Raw genomic sequence first — 18,070 nt, 5'->3', positions numbered from 1 at the left:
TTTTTAGAGATGTTTATATGGGGAAAAAAGTGTGTCTTACAATCAAAGAAATACTTCTGGGCAACTATGCCTAGGAGTGGGCTGAAAGCGTTTTCAGGATTTACAGTGCATTTGTTAAACTGAATTATCAGTTAATGTGATTATGACTCCTTGAGGTGTCCAGATTGATCCTTATTTATTGAAGTTAAAATTATCTGTACTGTACTGCACTGTTACGAAACACTTTTTTTATTTTTCAGATTGGAAAAATGCTGCTCAGATCAAATACTAAATTGAACAGAAGAATCATTTTAATGGAAACTTGGGGAATTGCCAGTCTTCATACCATGGACATTTTATAAAGAATAATGTCAACAGATCAACAAGTCAAGCTGTTGTCGTATAATGGGGAACTCCTTATTTTCCATCTCTCAAAAGGACACTCCTCACAGGGTGATTGCACCAGAACGACCAAAGTGCATGTTAGACAAATGACGTTTGACAGTATTACTAAGTCTTTTATTGAAACATCCACTGGGTCATTTAGCCTGTGTGGGGAAGGTGTTGAAATGATTCATTGCAACTGTACATCTGACTTCAGGACAGGGATTATTCACCCCTGTATTCTGCTGAAAAACAAAAAGAAGAAGAGCATTAAATATATTTTACTGCTGCTCCATAATTTTAACAAATTTGAGCAGGTCCTTCAGTTTAAACTTGATTATGAGCTCAAGGAACCTATAAAATTGCTTGCTGGCCCAACAGTTTTATGGATCTACGCAAAACAACTGTTCCATATTTCTCCCCAAGCTGGCACTGTTTTATGTGCCCCTATTCAGTTTTCTTCTATCAAATGGGTGGGTGAGATTGAGGGTGAGGGGGGTGTTGTTTTGGGAATCAGAGGTGCTTGTTTGCCAGAGGGAAGAAATGGACCCAGTGTTGCCAAATCGGATATCTTCATCTGGGGTAGTGAGTGTTTTGCCTATGTAGTACAGAAACAAAAAGTGCTAACTAGTGCTAATTTTCTGCCTCATGCTTATGGTAGCGTAGTATCTTGTGTGGACATTTGTAAAGCTGAGGCAACGAGAAGCAAGTTTAGAACGTCTGTTGTTGCAGTCACATGCAAAAGCCAGTTGATCTTCTTCCAAGATGGTCTCCCTAAAGATGTTCAGCAGCTTCCTTATGAGGAGCCTTGTTCAGTACAAGTAGCTGCGGTGGAAGGAAACAGCCAGTTAGTGGTTGTGGCATTTGCTTCAGGAGAAGTGTGTGCAATATGGAAACATAATTTGCAGGTATTTGACTCTCATTCTAAAACTATTTTTGTTCCTAGAATTGTGAAAATTCTGTTTCTTCATTTGTAATAAACAACCCTTGCATAACCCATAGTCTGTTGCGTGACATGAAAAGCCATAGTCAGGCGTTGAATGTTTGAAAAGGCTGGCTTTATGCATTGCAGCCCACCGTGCCATAAACCATGTGGTCTGTTCGAACCAGCCCTATGTTTGCCATGGAGGCAAACTTTGGGAAAAAAGAATACTTTGAAAAACTATACTTCAGAAAAAATGATTTTTTTAAAGCAAAGTATAAATAATTAAATACAACTAGATTGAAGGCCCTGTATCAGTGCATAGCAGATTATAAAATGCTTATGCCCAATCTAAGGGTATATTATAACGTTTAACACTTCTTTGAATTTTTCAATATAGCAACTACTGCACATAAAACTCCTTCACTGTTGCTGCTGTACCACTTTATTTTACCAAGTTACTGCAGATAGTCCTTTCGTTAGATGCAAGCAATGCCAGTCAGTGTAGAAATCGCCACATGTGAATCCCTCATGTTTAACATTCAAGTGTATAAGTAGATATTAGAAATTAAAACACCTCTAATGATACATTATGTTACAGGTGGCTTCTTGCTGGAAAAATGTGAGATCTGTTCTGGTAGATGATTTTGCTGGCACTGGAACTGAACAAATACTAATTCTTTTAAAGACTGATTCAATTTCAGAAAGTTTGAATACATTCCAACTAACAGACTTCGGAAATGTTAACTATGTGGTAAGATTCTGTGCATAAATTGTTTGGAGATGTTTAAAAAGAGAGAGTTTTGGCCAAGAAGCCATTTCATCTTTAGGGCGGTCCTTTGTTCACAGTTCCAATATGGTGCATGGCTTCTGTTAGCTAGGTCCTTCAGTGCAGACTTTGGTTCAGATTGGCAGACTTGGTAGGGGTAAACATGTCAAGCTCCTGCAAAATCAAATCCCTTCTGCAGTAGACTCGTTCATTTGGTAGTCAGGAAGCAGCCTTGTTCGGCTATAACACTGAACCATGGTTTAGCATTATGAGAATGAACTGCAACAAGTCCTGGGCTTGCACACTCGTTCTCAGCCAACACAGCTGCAGGACGGGTTTGGAAGCTTCCATTTTAGGTTTGCTGAAGCTTGTCATATTAAACCATGGATAATCCTATGACTTGTTGAAATGAGCCAACCTCAAACCATAGTTTATGAAGCAGCCTTGTTTCAACTGACAGTAGTTAAAATTACCCACAATGTAGGATTCAGACAACATGCTAAACTATGGTGAATTTAAAATTGAAACTAGCTTCCAATCTCCTCCTTGGGTTGGGCATGGGGGAGCTTTCGAGCACAATGCTCACTGTCATTTATTCTCATAACACTAAAGTATAGTTTATTTTGCATCTGAACTGGAAAATTCTGTTCTACATATCTCATTTTTCCAGTATTTGTACTTGCCTTGTTGGTGTAATCTAGTACATTTTAGAAGAAGTTCTACTATAAGAAAAGTCAGCATTGCATAAAAAAAGATGATTACAATTTTTTCAGTGTTTAATCTTTTTTATCAAAATAGTGTAGGCTTTAAAATTAGATGTATCTGTCATAATGTTTATTCATGTATATTCCACTTCTATGGAATGCATAGCATGCTCATAGGTTCCCTGGCAGTCTCCCATCAGGACAGTGACAATTCCCAGGCCTTCTTAGTTACAATAAGGTTGCCTTGAGACCACACCTTGGGACAGTGGGTTATAACAACAATAAAAAAAAAAACGTTTTAAACTATTGGAAATATGGAAAAAGCAAGTTAACACTAAATTCTTGCAAATTTGTATGCAAATTCATATTTGGGAAGCTTATGTTGAAAAAAATCTATTGACAACATCTGAAGGTACAGAATAAATTCAAGCCATGTAATTGAACACTGGTTTCAATCCTGAGGTAATATTGCACAATCGTTTTATGTGTGACAACCTGAGGAAGCACATTCATATTCCAAGGCTGACAGGAATATCCATCCCTGCCTGTCCACATTGGGTAGTTCAAATCAGGGTCATATTCGATGGTTTGTATCCAGATGTGCACCATAATGCAAATAGACATCTACATCTAAGCTATACATGCTTCCCAAATAAGGGAACCTTTACAGAAGCTTTCGCATACAGATCTCCTTTGTTGAATTAGAGCAACCACATTAATGCTTCATGCTGTAGCCACATTTATAACTGTCTGTGTTTTGCTCAACCAAAACTTCTTAATCCAACACTGTATACCATTTAATTATATATTTAACCATAAGTCTATATTTTACATAATTACATGTTGAAAATATTTGTATTTCCTAATTAACCTCTTACGCCTTTGTGCTGATTTTCAGTATCTTCCAATTCCACATAGAAGGCTTTTAATTACATGTTGAAGTCCTTGTGACTTTTTAACATCTCACAGAGCTTCTGTAATTGTATGTCACTTACTCTTAGACATAGAGTTAATGTGTGTTGCCTTTTTTTAGGGTAATATAAAATATGAAGACGACTCATTTTCTGCAGAAGAGCTACAAGAGAATCGTTTTCTTACTATCAAAGCGCTTGAAGCAAGATTGCAGGTTTATATCCAGCATATAACTCTTGATATGTCTTGACAACAGGATATGTTTTGTATTTAATTAATTTTCATGCTTTATGTACTCAGTTTTCAGGATGTTTAGTGCAGAAAATAGTATTGACTCTTCACTTGTTGTAAGCATGATTGAGTATAAGTGAATATCTTTTGGTTACGGCCGACTTAACTATCACTACGGTGGGTCTTAACTATCATTATGATGTTTGTTGTCCAAAATCCTTAAAGACGCTTTTTAAATATTAAGCACAGAGAAGATGAGAAAATGTTTGCAGGTATTTATTAATTCTTTGTTGGATCTGTTGCTTGAGGGTTTGCAGTGTATAAGTTTGCATATTTGCTTGGAAATAAGTCCCACTATGTTCAAAGGGGATTATTACCAGGTAAGTGGGCAAGTTTAGCAGCAGGACAAGGAAGCCAGGGCAGTAAATACTTTGCTTCCCTACTCAAAGTAAGTAACTTTAAATTAAAAAACAAAACACTAAGCTCTAAACTCCCTACCCTCTCCCAGTACCAAATTCCTAGTAAACAAACCCTAGAACAGCAATAATAACAATAAAAAACCCAATTATGAAGGTAAAAATCCAGCAGGCGTGTGTGGGCTTCCCAATGTATTGCACTGAGTGCCACATGTACGATTATCTCCTCTGCGGTCACGGGGAATGCAACTCTCAAGGCGCTCAGTATGAATGCCCAATACACATTCTTTCTTTCTTGGTTTAGCTTCTGCAATAAATGTTCTCTTACTGTCTACAGTTGTCCTTCCCACCGCATCTGTAGCTTGGAACAGAGCACATGGTTTATATGAGGAAGGTCCCAGGTTCAGTCCTTGGCCTCTCCAGGTAGGGCTGGGGAAACTCCTGTCTGAAATCCTGGGGAGCCGCTGCCAGTCAGTGTTGACAATACTGGCCTAGGTGGACCAATTGGTCTGTCTTGATATAAGGCAACTTCCTAAGCACTTAGGTTTCTAAGAAGTATGTACAAATAGCAAAAGGATAATTACTTCAACATAGCTGATGATGGAAAATATGAAAGGTAGTTCCTGCAAGAAACTAATATCTAAGATTCAGGTAACTGCATAATTTTTGACAAGGGTCACCTGTCACTTTGAAGGGCTGTCACAATCTGCAGTAAACTGGTTGAGATTTTTTCAGTGCACAGTCACTTTAGTCAAGTAATTATGGCAACCAGAGAAATTCTCATTTCTAAGTTGAGGAATCAGTAATTTTCTAACAATGAGAACAAAATCTATAAGGGTGACTTCATACTAGATCTTCAACATCTTTCATAAGAACAGTACCTTCTATAATTTTACAATGTGGTCGTCATGAACCCTCCATTCTCTTTTATATTGCGTAGGCTGGCTTTGCTTCTGTTCGAGAACTACAGCAACATTTATGGCTTAAAGAAAAGGTTCTGATGCAAAGTTGTGGTGCTTTGATAGACATTGTTCAAGATCGAAAATATAGTCTTCCAAATGCAGTAAAGGTAAATTTCATGAAAGTACTTTGAAAAAGGTATTTTTTTTTAAACCTAGATGTGCAGCTTCTGTTCCCATTGTTTTATAGTAGGTACCAACCACAGTTCTAAGATTCTGGGCTGCCATGACCATATAGCAAGGGATGACAACCTGGTGCAACCTACATGTTTTGGCCTCCCATCAGCCCCAGCCAGCATAGCCTGTGGTAAGGAATTATGGGAGTTGAATCCAAAATACCTTGGCCTTATAAGTAATTAATTTTCCTATGTTTTGGCTCAGTGGTTTTCACTAACAGAAGCAAAAATAACAATGGTCCAGTCAGACCAGTAATAGTCCGTTTTTACCAAAATACAGGCCCAAAATGTTCTTGTTATAAGTTATGACCACTAGAGAAAGATATGTCTATATTTTCAACACAAACATCATAGTCACCATTGCTCTTCTGTAGTTTATATGTAATAATATACCACCTCACTATCAGTTTTGATCAATTTTCTCTCAAATTGGAACAAAGGGAAAATTCAAAAGGGTTATATAGTTCCCATTCAACAACAGGTTAAAGTATCTGTGGAAGACAAAAATCTCTTACATATTTTTCTTATAAATATGATGTGAAGCATACTGTAGTAACTATAGTTCATCCTAGAGTTAATCTCTTAGCCAGAATACATATTCATGTTTCTGGGATTGCTTGATCTGTGGCCATCTCAAATTCTTCAACAAATGCTTTGGGTATCTATTTTTCATAAAAGGAAGGTCTTGTTTCTCTCTGGGATGAAACGGAGAAAACCTTTGATAATGGCAAAGCAACCCCATCTAAAGACCAAGAACAACTTGTAGAAGAGGTTTGGTACCGTGTGGTGGAGAACAACTTAGTAGTTGGAGTAAAACTAATGGAAACATTTGACTTGTAAGTAGTTTAACTACTATTCGGTAATACATTATTGAGCACTATCACTGGTAGTGATCATATAGTTCAAGTGTCTTGTATGAAAAAGTGCAAGGTACGTTTTAATTTATTTTTGGTATGAAGTTAATAAGCAATGGTAAATTAGAAAAATATGAAAAATGCAAGATCATGCTATACTGCCAATTCTAGATTTTATAAAATGCTGTGTGTGTGTGCATTGTTTTTGTTTTTTAAACAGGCTGCTCAGTGATGTCAGTTTATCTCTGATAATAGGCCAGAAATGCCCTTCAGTTTCTCCAACTAAGTGCCGGTGTAATGTAGTTACGTTGAGGAAAGCTACGCTGGCAGAGCTTGACTCACATTGGCAACTGGAACCGGTGCCTAAAAGGATCAAGTTAGATTGTGCTGTTTTACACGATGGCAACGGAAGTCTTTCTCGAGTGAAGGCAGATAGGACAACATTTGTTACTGCAGTTACACACCTGCCCCCTTTCTTGGCGTTGCATCGAGTACATTGTATGGTACAGCTGCATGCAAAGAAGAAAAGTTGCAAAGATGAAAATCTGCAGAAAAGTGAAAAACTGACTTTATTGTGTGGGAATATTTTATTAAGTATGGCGGAGATTTCTACTGGAAAATATTCAATAAATCTGAAAGATTATAAATATACAGGTAAATTGAAACTTGATAGAAGAAGTGGTGTCTTCATGTACCTTTATTTTTTAACAGGGATTAGTACATTGCTCCATATTGTGTCTTTCAAAGTACTTATTAAAATCTAAAACCATCATTCTATCTTATAGGCTGTTGTATGTGAAATGTTGAGTATTCTTTGCAGTCCTGATCAGGAAGTGAGCCTAAAATAGATTTATTCGGGAACATAGAAAGTTTCCTTATACTGAGGGAGACCTATAATCTATCTAGCCCAGTACTGTCAACACTGACTGGCAGTGGCTCCAGGGATTCAGGCAGGAGTTTTTTCAGCCCTCCCTGGAGATGCCGAGGATTGAATCTGGGACTTTGCATGCCAAGCGTGTTCTCTATCACTGAACTGCTGCCCTTCTAGATTTTTAGCCTACTTTGTACCAAAGGCCAGATTGAGTAACAATAATATTCTTTAGAAAAAGACACGATTAAAAAAAAACACAAACTAAACACTTAACAATTCTCCTTGTCACTGTATTAAACAATATTTACTGACCCAAAGTTCTTATGGGGTTTCTCAATGAATGTTTAGAACCTGATGTGTATCTATGGGAAGATGAATTCATAATTCTGAAACAGCTACCAGAACAACCAAGGGGTTGTTCTTGGTTGATATTAGGAATGGCATGCTGGCTGTGGGAGGGGACGTTGTCTCTGAACAAGCAGTGCTGCAATATGGATCGACTTGCTCAGTGCCTGTAAGAGTTTAGAAAAGTAATGCCAAATGTTTTCCTATCAGGAAATACACTAGTTTAAGGGAATAAAATTTCTGTTACCTCAGATTCCTTAATTATAGTGTATAAAATGAAGAGATACAGATATGGATGCTTTAAATACTTCTGAATGCCTCTTTAATTTCATGAATGATTTTCTGTCCCCGCTGTAGGCTCAGTGAAAGATCTTGTTGCACTTTGTGCAGTATCACACAAGGTATCATTTCGAATAACCTCCCCTGACTGCACACTGATACCCATAAGCACATGGCTACTGGAACAAATGGAGTGTACACCAATCAAGGAATATCCTGATTATATGATCTGTTGTAAGTCTGGGAATCTGAATGGCACTCTCTTCAAGTGGAATCTAAAAACACCATTTGAAGGAATTTTGACAGTATTTTGCAGGTAATAGCACTTGAAAGACTGGGAATACTTTGGCTCTTATCAAATCTTAAAGTAGTTAGATATAACATTGATACTCATTGATAGGACATCAGTCAAAAACTATTTTGGCATAGCTATACCAGGGTCCCCAATGGGGACCTCCAGCAGTGCCTGCAAAGCTTTCCACTCCCTGCCCTCTCAAAAAAACCCATGTGTTCATGGATTCAAAAGGATTGGGATCCCTGAGCTCTACTATACCAGCTCAGATGAAGAACTAATTGCCTTCCCTTGTGTAGGCATTAAAATTATCTGCATAGATGAGCGTATGAAAGACTGCAACTGTTGTTAGAGTGGCTTTAATGCAACTGCTCGCATTGGAGGATTTTTCAGAACTGACTTTGCTAGCTATCATTTAAAACCTTCTGCATTATGCTTTGTAGGAAGTAATGTTTCGTCCTCTTTCCTGTGATACTAAGAAATGAGTGGTGCTGTGACTAGAGCAACTGTGGTGAAAAACTCGGAACAGGTCCAACCAAACATAGACTCGTTTGAAAGCTACTGTGTGGCATCGAAGACAGTGAAGAAATTGTTTTCTTCACCACTGTTGCATCTGCAAACCAGGGGTTTTGGATGATCAAAGGCCTATTACATTCCCACTCACATGAAACTGTTATGAGAGGTTGGTCCAGACTTTTAGGGTTCGGTGCCACCTTTATATATTTATTTTACGTATCTATCGCAGTTTGGGTGTGCTTCTGGATTTAGCCCTGTTTTGGTGGTGACCAGGAGTGCGTTGGCACAGCTCAGGCTAGTCCACCAACTCCTCCTGTTCCTAGAGATGTCTGATCCGGCCACAGTTGTGCATGGCTAGTGTAATGTGCTCTGCGTGGGGCTGCCTTTGAAAAGTCTTTGAAAACTTCAGCTGGTCCAGAATGCTACAGCCAGATTGTTGACCTAGAGTGGTTACAGGGAGAATGTGACTCCCTTGATACAAAGCTTCACAGCTCTTGTGAAGCTGGAACCAGCTACTGGTCTTTTTCCATATGGAATTCAAAATGCTCGTTATGACTTATAAAGCGCTATATAGCTTGGGACCAGGCTAACCGAAAGGCCACATACAAATCTGATAGGTTTTAAGATCTTCTCTCGTGCTATTGGAGGCCTTCTCTGTGGCCACTCCCAGGCTCTGGAACTCTGCTGAGAGAGGCTTAAGTTGTGCCCCTCTCTGTTGTCCTTCCACTAGCAGGCAATGGCATTTTTATTCAGGGAGGCTTTTGGCATGTCACTGAAGATTTAATTGGTTTGGTGTTAATTTCTTTAATTGTATTTTAATGGATCTGATTTTATGTTCTGTTTTTAATCTATATTTTGTTGTTGGCTCGAAAGTCAGGTTATAAATTAAAAAAAGGAAGAAACAAATGGGAATAATAATAATAACAATAATAATAATATTTCTTACCCGCCTCTCCATTTGGATCGAGGTGGGGAACAACAGTAAGTATAAAATGCATAAAATACTGATTAAAAATATTGTATATATTGTTAAAACTTACTAAAAACATCCTAAAAGGTAAGGAAGTGGCTCATTGCAAATATCAAGTAAACCAGGCAAAAAGTAGTTGGCACAAGCTAAGCAGTTGACACAATACTCCTAACTTCCTCTGAATTTTGCACAATTCACTTAAAGAATATTTTGGACAGGTCTCGATGAATCATTTTGTACAGGACAGATGTTCACTGTAAACATGATTGGTGAATATTCAAACATCCTATCCAGTGGGAGCTTTTAAAAGCAAGAAAATGTCAACTCATGAAGCACATCATTGTTGTATCCTAATTCATTTAAGCAAACAGACAAAAGGATTGCATTGATTGGTGAATTAAACTCACTGACTGTCTTCAAAATACCCATTTTGGAAAGATTATTACTATAGAACACATCAGCCTCCTACACTACATATTTCTGTTGATTTTGAGTATAATATTTTTAAACTTGAATTGTTAGTGTAGCCTTCCTGACAGCTATCCTCCAGATGTGTTCAGATTACCATCATCCTCAGATAGCATGGGCATGCTGAGGATAATGGGAGGGCGCCAGGTTGGAGAAGGCTGCTTTAGGGCAGGTGTCACCAATGCATTTCTGTGGGCAACCGCAATTCCCCGCCCCCATTTTTAAAAAATATGTACAAGGATGTGCATATACCTAGAGTGGTAAATACAACTTTCTAGCAATTATACATAGACTTCAACAAAAGTAGGCCAAATATCCAAATAAGTATCCATTTTAAGGTAGCACCCCTCTGCCATTTGTTCAACTGTTGAAAGCATTGCAAGGTCCTCCATCTATTGCATTACAGGAGGTGAGTGTTTATCCTTTCGGGGTCCAAAGAGACACAGAACGAAAGATTTTGCTGAATAAGATGCAGTCTAAGATCCATAAATTTGGCAAGTAGGTGCCAATCCACTGATTAAGCATGTTGTGGTTTCTCAATTTCCCAAATGGGCTCACAGGTCCAAAAAGCTTGTGGAACCTTGCTCTAGAGTATAACACTAAACCTTAACTGGAGCCTATTACCTTATTCCTAGGCAAGCTTATAGATGGTGGCCATGCTTGCACAAAACACTAAGCTAGAATTCCAGCAAATTCATGAGCAAATGTATGCTCATGAATGTATGCTGCCTGATCATTTCCAATTGTGTTCTCCTGTCAGCAGGTGCAATTTCATAAGAAAGGAACTTGCCAGGAGGAAAAGGCTTAGCATTACGTACATTCTAGGACTTCCAGTTTTTTGCTCCTCTAACAAGCCAGAGACTGAAGCCAAGTTTTGAAATTCGCTTAGGATTCCTGGCTTATTTAGGAGTGACAAGCCAGGATTCTTGTTCAGAGTCCCACTGAGCTTTTTCCTCCTAGTGAATTCTTGGTTACTGAAGCAGTTTCTGCTAACAACAGAAGCCAAATGGGAGTGATTGAGCAGATAAACCAGCATGTTTGCTTATGAACAATAGGCTAGGATTCATTGGAATTATACCTGAACACAGCCAGTGCAACAGGTGCTGCTGAGGTCTTTTCAGCATTGCTTTCTTTGCCCTTCCTCATACCTTGCATTTGCTCCAGTAATAATTGTCAATTTTTTCAGCTTTCAGTTAAAACAAAAATATGTTGCTTCGCCATTAACAACTTTCTGCTGATAAGTTTTAATACACAGTGAAAACTGACTTTATTACAAATTTGCGTTACAGACATCAAACCATCTTGTTCCAGTGTCTTCATAATCTCATTGGATCGCTATCACCAACTTGCAAGATAAAACCTCTAAAATTAGGAAGCAAGAAGGTACTTGCTGAACAGCTCGCACTTGCTTTAGTAAAGGAAATGGTCACCCTCCGGCACTCTTTTGCTTCAGCTCTAAGCCAAACTGAAAGCAACTTTTCTCTCAGTTATGAAGAAAACATGGAAACAAGCAGCATCTCTGCAGTGCAACACTTCAGAGAGGCATTTCAAAGGGCACAAAAGCAAAGCATTCTGGGTATGAACCAAACAGTGAGTGGTGCCTTATACAGAGGACTTCTTTTAAATGTATTTGAACCACAGCTGAATTCTGATTTGATTTCATGGCAATGTTCTTCACTCTTTTAATTTTATTTTAATTATTTGTAAAGTAAAACTATAATGTGATGTACTCTCTAGCCCTATTCAGGCATTTGGGAATTATGTACAGTAAATGCATAACAAGGGGGAGCATGCTAGCCCTGCCCCCCTCCGTCATAATTTCCATCACCCTCCACCCTCTACGTGTGGAAAGTAACTTAATATTTTCTGACCTGTATGTGTAGAGCTCTCCACGATTTTCAGTGCAGGTTTTCTAGTTTTCCAGATTGTGCGGAGAGCCTCCACAGACTCTTCCGTTTAGAAAGTAGCCCTCCATTCGTAGAAGGTGGTGAGAATGCGTGAAGGGGTGGGCTGGAGTACTGCGCTCCCACTTCTCATATGTTTTAACATGAATGGCTGAATAGGGCTAATGTCTAATTCCTGTGTATGATTACATAAAGTTTCTGTTAGTGCTGTCATTCTGTTAATGCAAGTGCTTACAAGAAAGTTCTTTTGCAAACTTTCAAATGGCCATAGGGAAGATTATATTTTGGCCGACTACTCGAGTAGAAGTATGCTTACCAGTTTGCAAGGATTCTGTATTCACACCCATGCTGGTGCATCTCTTCCTCGAACAGCAGATAAGGAGTCTTCGGTAGGGGAAGGGGGAGTGATAGGACCAGGAAAACCTTAGGTGGCACCCAGAAATGCTTGATTCTCCAGGTTGGTGTGAGGAAGGCATCCCACAGTCGGTTAACTCCCCCTATCGCCCAGGAAAAGCAGGGACTCACATGACTGAGTTTTAAGCCCTCTATTGGTCTGAAGCTCCTCCTAGCCAGTTCGTCCCTATGCTTGACTCTATGCCAATTCCAAGCATATGATGGCTTTTGAGTTGCAGTGACACATGCTGCTGTTACTGTAGCTAACAGATTTTTTAAAGACTTTTTTTCACAGAACCTGTGGAAAAACTCCTGCAGCATACACTTAAACTTACAGAAGCAACCACTTGTGTATTTAATTTTTTGTCTGAACAAAATGGCTGCATGATGTAACTTGTTATATTAATCTGTCACAACAGGAATAAGCCATTGCCTTAAGCAAATGGAGCCTCAATGTCCTGGTTAATCTTTTCATTTAGTATTCACTATGGAGGTAGTTTCATATATTGGGTGCTGTAGGTAGTTGCTGGCTTTATGCGTGGATACTCGGAAGTCAACCATAGTTAAAACAATGCTGTATGGTTGAATAAAAATACTTTTTACTGTCATGTGACATGGAGATGTCTTTTTTTGTATTTAAAAATAACTGAGCAACAGCTGCTACTGGCTTTCATTTCATGATCATTTTTTATTTTAAAATGATTATTGGAAATTAATTTATAGTATATCAAAAATTGTATTTTCACATCACAGTCATAGTTTGCCTAAAACAATAATCATCTTGTCTTTAAAAATGTAGTACTTTAGTCCATCCACACAATTCCTATCTTTACATCAATATTAGTTCTTCAGAAATTTAATCTCTCTATATATTTCAGCTGTCAAAATGTTGTATGAAAATTGTATTATAAGCCTCATAATTTTCACATGAATATTGTGAAATATAATTTTTATAATATGCATTACTGGCTTGCCTTGGCCAAGTCATTATCCCTTCGACAAACCTACCTTGTAGGGTTGATGTGCAAATAAATACAATTTGTTAAAGCATCATACATGGCAAAGTAGTACAAATATGAATAAGAAAATACTGCCCGTTGTGCAGCTTGGTCTGCAATTTAAAACATGTTTCTCATACTTTTGAAATTCTTGTGAAAAGGTCAGTGTGCTGAAAATGCAGTGAGTTTAGGTGACCTAGTTTCAGGACTTGGGTAGGACAGTCACTGTATTTCTACCTTTTTCAGAACTACCTCAATAGGTTTCTCGCTTTTTGTTTTGTCTTCTTATGGCAGGGCAACTTGTAACTGCTTTAGCCTGCAATTCTCATCATCCCTCACCATGACTGTGCTGGCTAGGGCTCATAGGAGTTGTAGGCCAAAGCATTTGGAGGGCCACAAGTTGACCACCCCTGTCATATGGGTACACTTTTGTTTTATGCCTAAAAGTGCCCAGAAGATCATTCTGCTATGTAGTTATTTCTACAACACTATTTAAGCATTGTATTCTTTGTGAAAAGAAGGCCATGAATCTTAAATCACCGTTATTCAACCTGTTAGTACACCCCAAGCACAGCCTCTGTTTCATGCTTCCTTGTGTTTCTAAAATGCAAACCAATGTTTTCCTTTTAGTATTTCTCCCAGCTCTCTTAGTACTTTCCCCATAAGCAAGTTTTACATGAGTGGGGTGGGCTGAAAACTGATTTGCCCAATAATCACAAAAGACCCTTTGATTCTACTGACTGCTTTTGGGCAGTGTAGGATACGATGTAACAGGGGTTAGCAATCTGGTGTCCTCCAGATATTTTAGGTGACAATTCCTGCTAGTACCAGCAGTGGTTTGGGATTATGAGAATTGTCCAAAACATCTGGAGGGCACCACATTGCCTACTCTTGCAGTGTATATATAATGGTTGCATTTATACCTTTGGGACTCAGCTACTGGAGTTGCTGAGCAACTGACAGCTTCCCATCTAGTGAAAATGGATCTCTAATAAATGCATTAAACCTTGGCATGTACATAAATGGGCTATGTTAATATTTGCCTTACTTGTACACATATGAATTCTAGCCTAAATCACTTTTTTAAAGCTCCTGAATATGCCAGCATTATATATCTTTTAAGCTTCTCAATGAACATTATTTATTCCAAATCTGACTACAGAATTGTTCTTTACTTCATGCATATGTGCAAGATTAAGACTTTTCCAGAAGCTGTTGAATCAGCTGTTGCCTCATCAATAACCCTTAAGGGTTACACATGTCTTCAGTGTTTTTTCTAAATTTCACCTGGAGCCATTATATTACAGATTTTGCTGGACTTCAGCTCCCATTACCCCCAGGGAGCATGGCAAATGGTCAGAAATCCTGGGAGTTGTAGTCCAAAATGCCTGGAGGGCAGGTTAACTGTGCTGGTTTTCTAAGTGAAGAGGTTGGGGGTTGTTTTTTTAGCATAAAAAATGTGATTCCCTCATCGGCAGGCTGAAATGGTGCAGTCCATTGTTCCACCTCATTCTTGTCACATGTATTGATCGCGTCTTCACTCCTGGCCTTCAGTTCACTATGACTGATCTTCAGAAGGCAGCGCCTTGTAAAGGAAACACACATCTTTTGTGTCTAGTAAAAGGAAAGGTACGCATTCTCAACATGGGGATGGTGAGCGATACCAAAGCTGCCCATTTCTGGATGGTGTTGTGCTTGGGGATTCTCCTGGAACTATCATTGTCACTTCAGGCTTAGGTGGTTTCAGTGCCACAGAATGCCTTCTACCAGCTTCAGGACCGTCTCACTTCTAGGATTGTCCCCCAGCGTGCACGTCCCAGCGCAACGTCCCAGAAGTCAGGAGGGATGTTCCAGTGTGTTATCTGTGTGTTTTGAAGCTGGAGCCAGTCATGCAATTGTGCAGCCTCAATCCTGCGAAAAATGTGCGTAAAAGAAAAACTCTATGCCGAAAGGCACTGGCAGCCATCTCGGGGTTGGTGAAACTGCTGCTTCCCCCTGCCCCCAACACAGCTCCATGGCCGCTTGCTGAGGCCACAGAGATCTTCTTGATATAGGGCGGGATATAAATGTTTTAAATAAATAAATACTCGTGAAGAGGAGGGAGACCTGGGACCCCATGCCACACTGCCCGCGGTCCTCAGGACCGCAGGAAAAAATGGGAAACCCACTGTTGCAGTTATCCTGGGGAAAGTGAGTGACCCCGGGATCCCCTGTGCATTACTTGGACGCACAGGGATGACCTTAAGCTGACCCCAGGATAAATGGATGGTGTGTGGACAGGGAGCAGCAGGAAGGAAAAACGGTGTGCTCTCTAAGCCTTAAATAATGCTACAAGGCTCTTGTTCTGTCATGGCTGGAGCTCTGAGCAGGAGAAACTATATATTTGTTCTTTTCTAGATTTTGTTATCTATCTTAAAAGCAAGATCGTTTTTAGTTGAAGTTTGTCTTCCATTAACCAATATGAAAGCATCACCTCTCAAAGCGTAGTTTCCTTTTGGCTTTGGTGCGCTGTCTAGTGGACTTAGGGTTGCTCCCTACGTGGTGAGTTCATGCACAAGAAGGGGTGCCAGCAGTAGTTTTTTTAATGGGACACTTTGAACAAGACTCTGGAGAAAGGCAGCTTCCAGTCAGGAGTTCAGTTCAATTTGCTGTGCAGCTTTCTTGCCCTTTTATGAACCTAGTAACAGTTCATAAAAATAAATAACTCAGCTGAGCGAAAGAGAGGTCAATACTAGGGCTGAACTGAATAGAACCATTTCCGAGCCATTTCATCCACCAAAAAACCAGCTGTTTTGTTTGACCACAGCACTAACCTAGACAATACTCAAATCTAGAACACAATTGATGCTTTAAAATCTATAACTGTTATAGGATGCAGTAGCTAATGGTACTCCTTTCCACCCAATTCCAAGGAAGTGGTTTCTGTGCTAAACCGGTGTCTGTTGGTAGTAATGGATTGGATGAGGGTGAACAAATTGAAGCTTAATCCAGATAAGGCAGAGGTGCTCCTGGTCAGTCGAAAGGCAGATCAGGGAATAGGGATTCAGCTTGTGCTGGATGGGGTTACACTCCCCCTGAAGACACAGGTCCGCAGCTTGGTTGTACTTCTGGATTCAGCCCTGAGCCTGGATGCCCAGGTTTTGGTGGTGGCCAGGAGTACATTTGCACAGTTAAAGCTAGTGCGCCAGCTGCGCCCGTTCCTAGAGATGTTGGACCTGGCCACAGTGACACATGCCTTAGTTACATCCGGATTGGATTACTGCAATGCGCTCTACGTGGGGCTGCCTTTAAAGAGTGTTCAGAAACTCCAGCTGGTTCAAAGAGCAGCAGCCAGATTGTTGACCGGGGCTGGTTACAGGGAGCACACAACTCCCCTGTTAAAACAGCCCCACTGGCTTCCAGTCTGTTTCCGGGCACAAATCAAAGTGCTGGTTATTTATTTTATTTTATTTTATTACATTTATATACCGCCCCATAGCCGAAGCTCCCTGGGCGGTTTACAACCTATAAAGTCCTATATGGCTGGGGTCCAGATTATTTTAAAGACCGTATTCTCTCTTATGAGCCTGTCCGTGCTTTAAGATGTTCTGGAGAAGCCCTTCTTTCAGTCCCACCATCTTCACAGGCGCGCTTGGTGGGAACATGGGAGAGGGCCTTCTTGGTGGCTGCTCCGGTGCTCTGGAACTCTCTTCCCGGGGAAGCTAGGCTGCCTCCCTCTTTGATGGGTTTTCGGAAGCAGGCAAAAACTTGTTTGTTCAAGCAGGCCTTTGGACAGTAATTTGGTCCTTCATCTATGTTAATGACTTTTAATTTTTTGTGTATTTTAAACGTGGTTTTTTTTAACGTTTCTTTTCCTAGGTTTTACAATGTATGTTTTAAACTTTGTAAGACTGCTTTGAGGCCCAGTATTGGGCAAAAGGTGGGATACTACTACTACTACTACTACTACTACTACTAATAATAATAATAATAATAATAATAATACAGACATGTCTGGAAAAAATGCTTTTCTACCGAGTAGTTGAACTGTGAAAATAATTCCCTCCAGTATACAATAGGCTAAGGTTGTTTTCTACAGATCTATGGTGCCATCCATCAATTGCGGATACGTTTAGGAAGAGAGAGTCTGACCTCCTTTGTTCTTACTTACAGGACTGTCACAGTTTATAATTTATTCTTAGTTTTTAAAATATTAGATGAATGATGTGCAAAGTATTTTATATTGAGATTGCAGCTCTATCACATAGGAAGATAAAAGTGTTTTGTTGGAGATGGCCTAGTGGATTGATGTAGATCTGAAACAGGGATTTGAACCCAAGTCTGCAAACTGTGAATCTCTCTCCACATTAGCTGACAGACAGCAGGTCTTCACATTCCAAGAATATTTAACTGGCATGTAAGGAAATAATATTAATAATAGTCTAATTTAATTTGACTAAAAGTTCAGATTTTGACCAAATTGCTTGAATTTGAACATAAACAGTTGCTTAAAAACAAGAAACTGGTTAGAAAAGCCTGCATAACTAGTTTTACTGTCTTGTACTAAGCAAAACCAATAGTCCACCTAGTTCACTGACAACATTATTTTAGGGGGGAGAGAATTATATCAGGTGGTGTTGTGTTTTTCCTAGAAAGCCTTCTCTTGTGCTTTTTGAGTTTGGAGAAATTCAAAATGGCCGCCACTCTTAAAAATAAAAGTTTGGCAGCAATTTTCCAGTATCCATCAAA

The 18,070-nt window shown here is 39.4% G+C and overlaps 1 protein-coding gene across 1 annotated transcript; it reads left to right on the top strand.

Moving 5' to 3' along the window:
* Positions 1–250: 250 nt before the first annotated feature.
* On the top strand, positions 251–12,153 carry FANCB (FA complementation group B). Its single transcript, XM_063127528.1, has 8 exons — positions 251–1,271; positions 1,887–2,039; positions 3,792–3,884; positions 5,258–5,386; positions 6,131–6,288; positions 6,527–6,960; positions 7,880–8,117; positions 11,337–12,153. Exons 1-8 carry the CDS (start codon positions 348–350, stop codon positions 11,731–11,733), a joined length of 2,526 nt encoding a protein of 841 aa, XP_062983598.1. The 5' UTR covers positions 251–347; the 3' UTR covers positions 11,734–12,153.
* Positions 12,154–18,070: the final 5,917 nt, after the last annotated feature.

Source organism: Elgaria multicarinata, chromosome 5, assembly GCF_023053635.1.
Source record: "Elgaria multicarinata webbii isolate HBS135686 ecotype San Diego chromosome 5, rElgMul1.1.pri, whole genome shotgun sequence".
Classification (NCBI taxonomy): Eukaryota; Metazoa; Chordata; class Lepidosauria; order Squamata; family Anguidae; genus Elgaria; species Elgaria multicarinata.
Note: the sequence above shows the minus strand (reverse complement) of the source record. Positions and strands in the feature narration are given on the sequence as shown.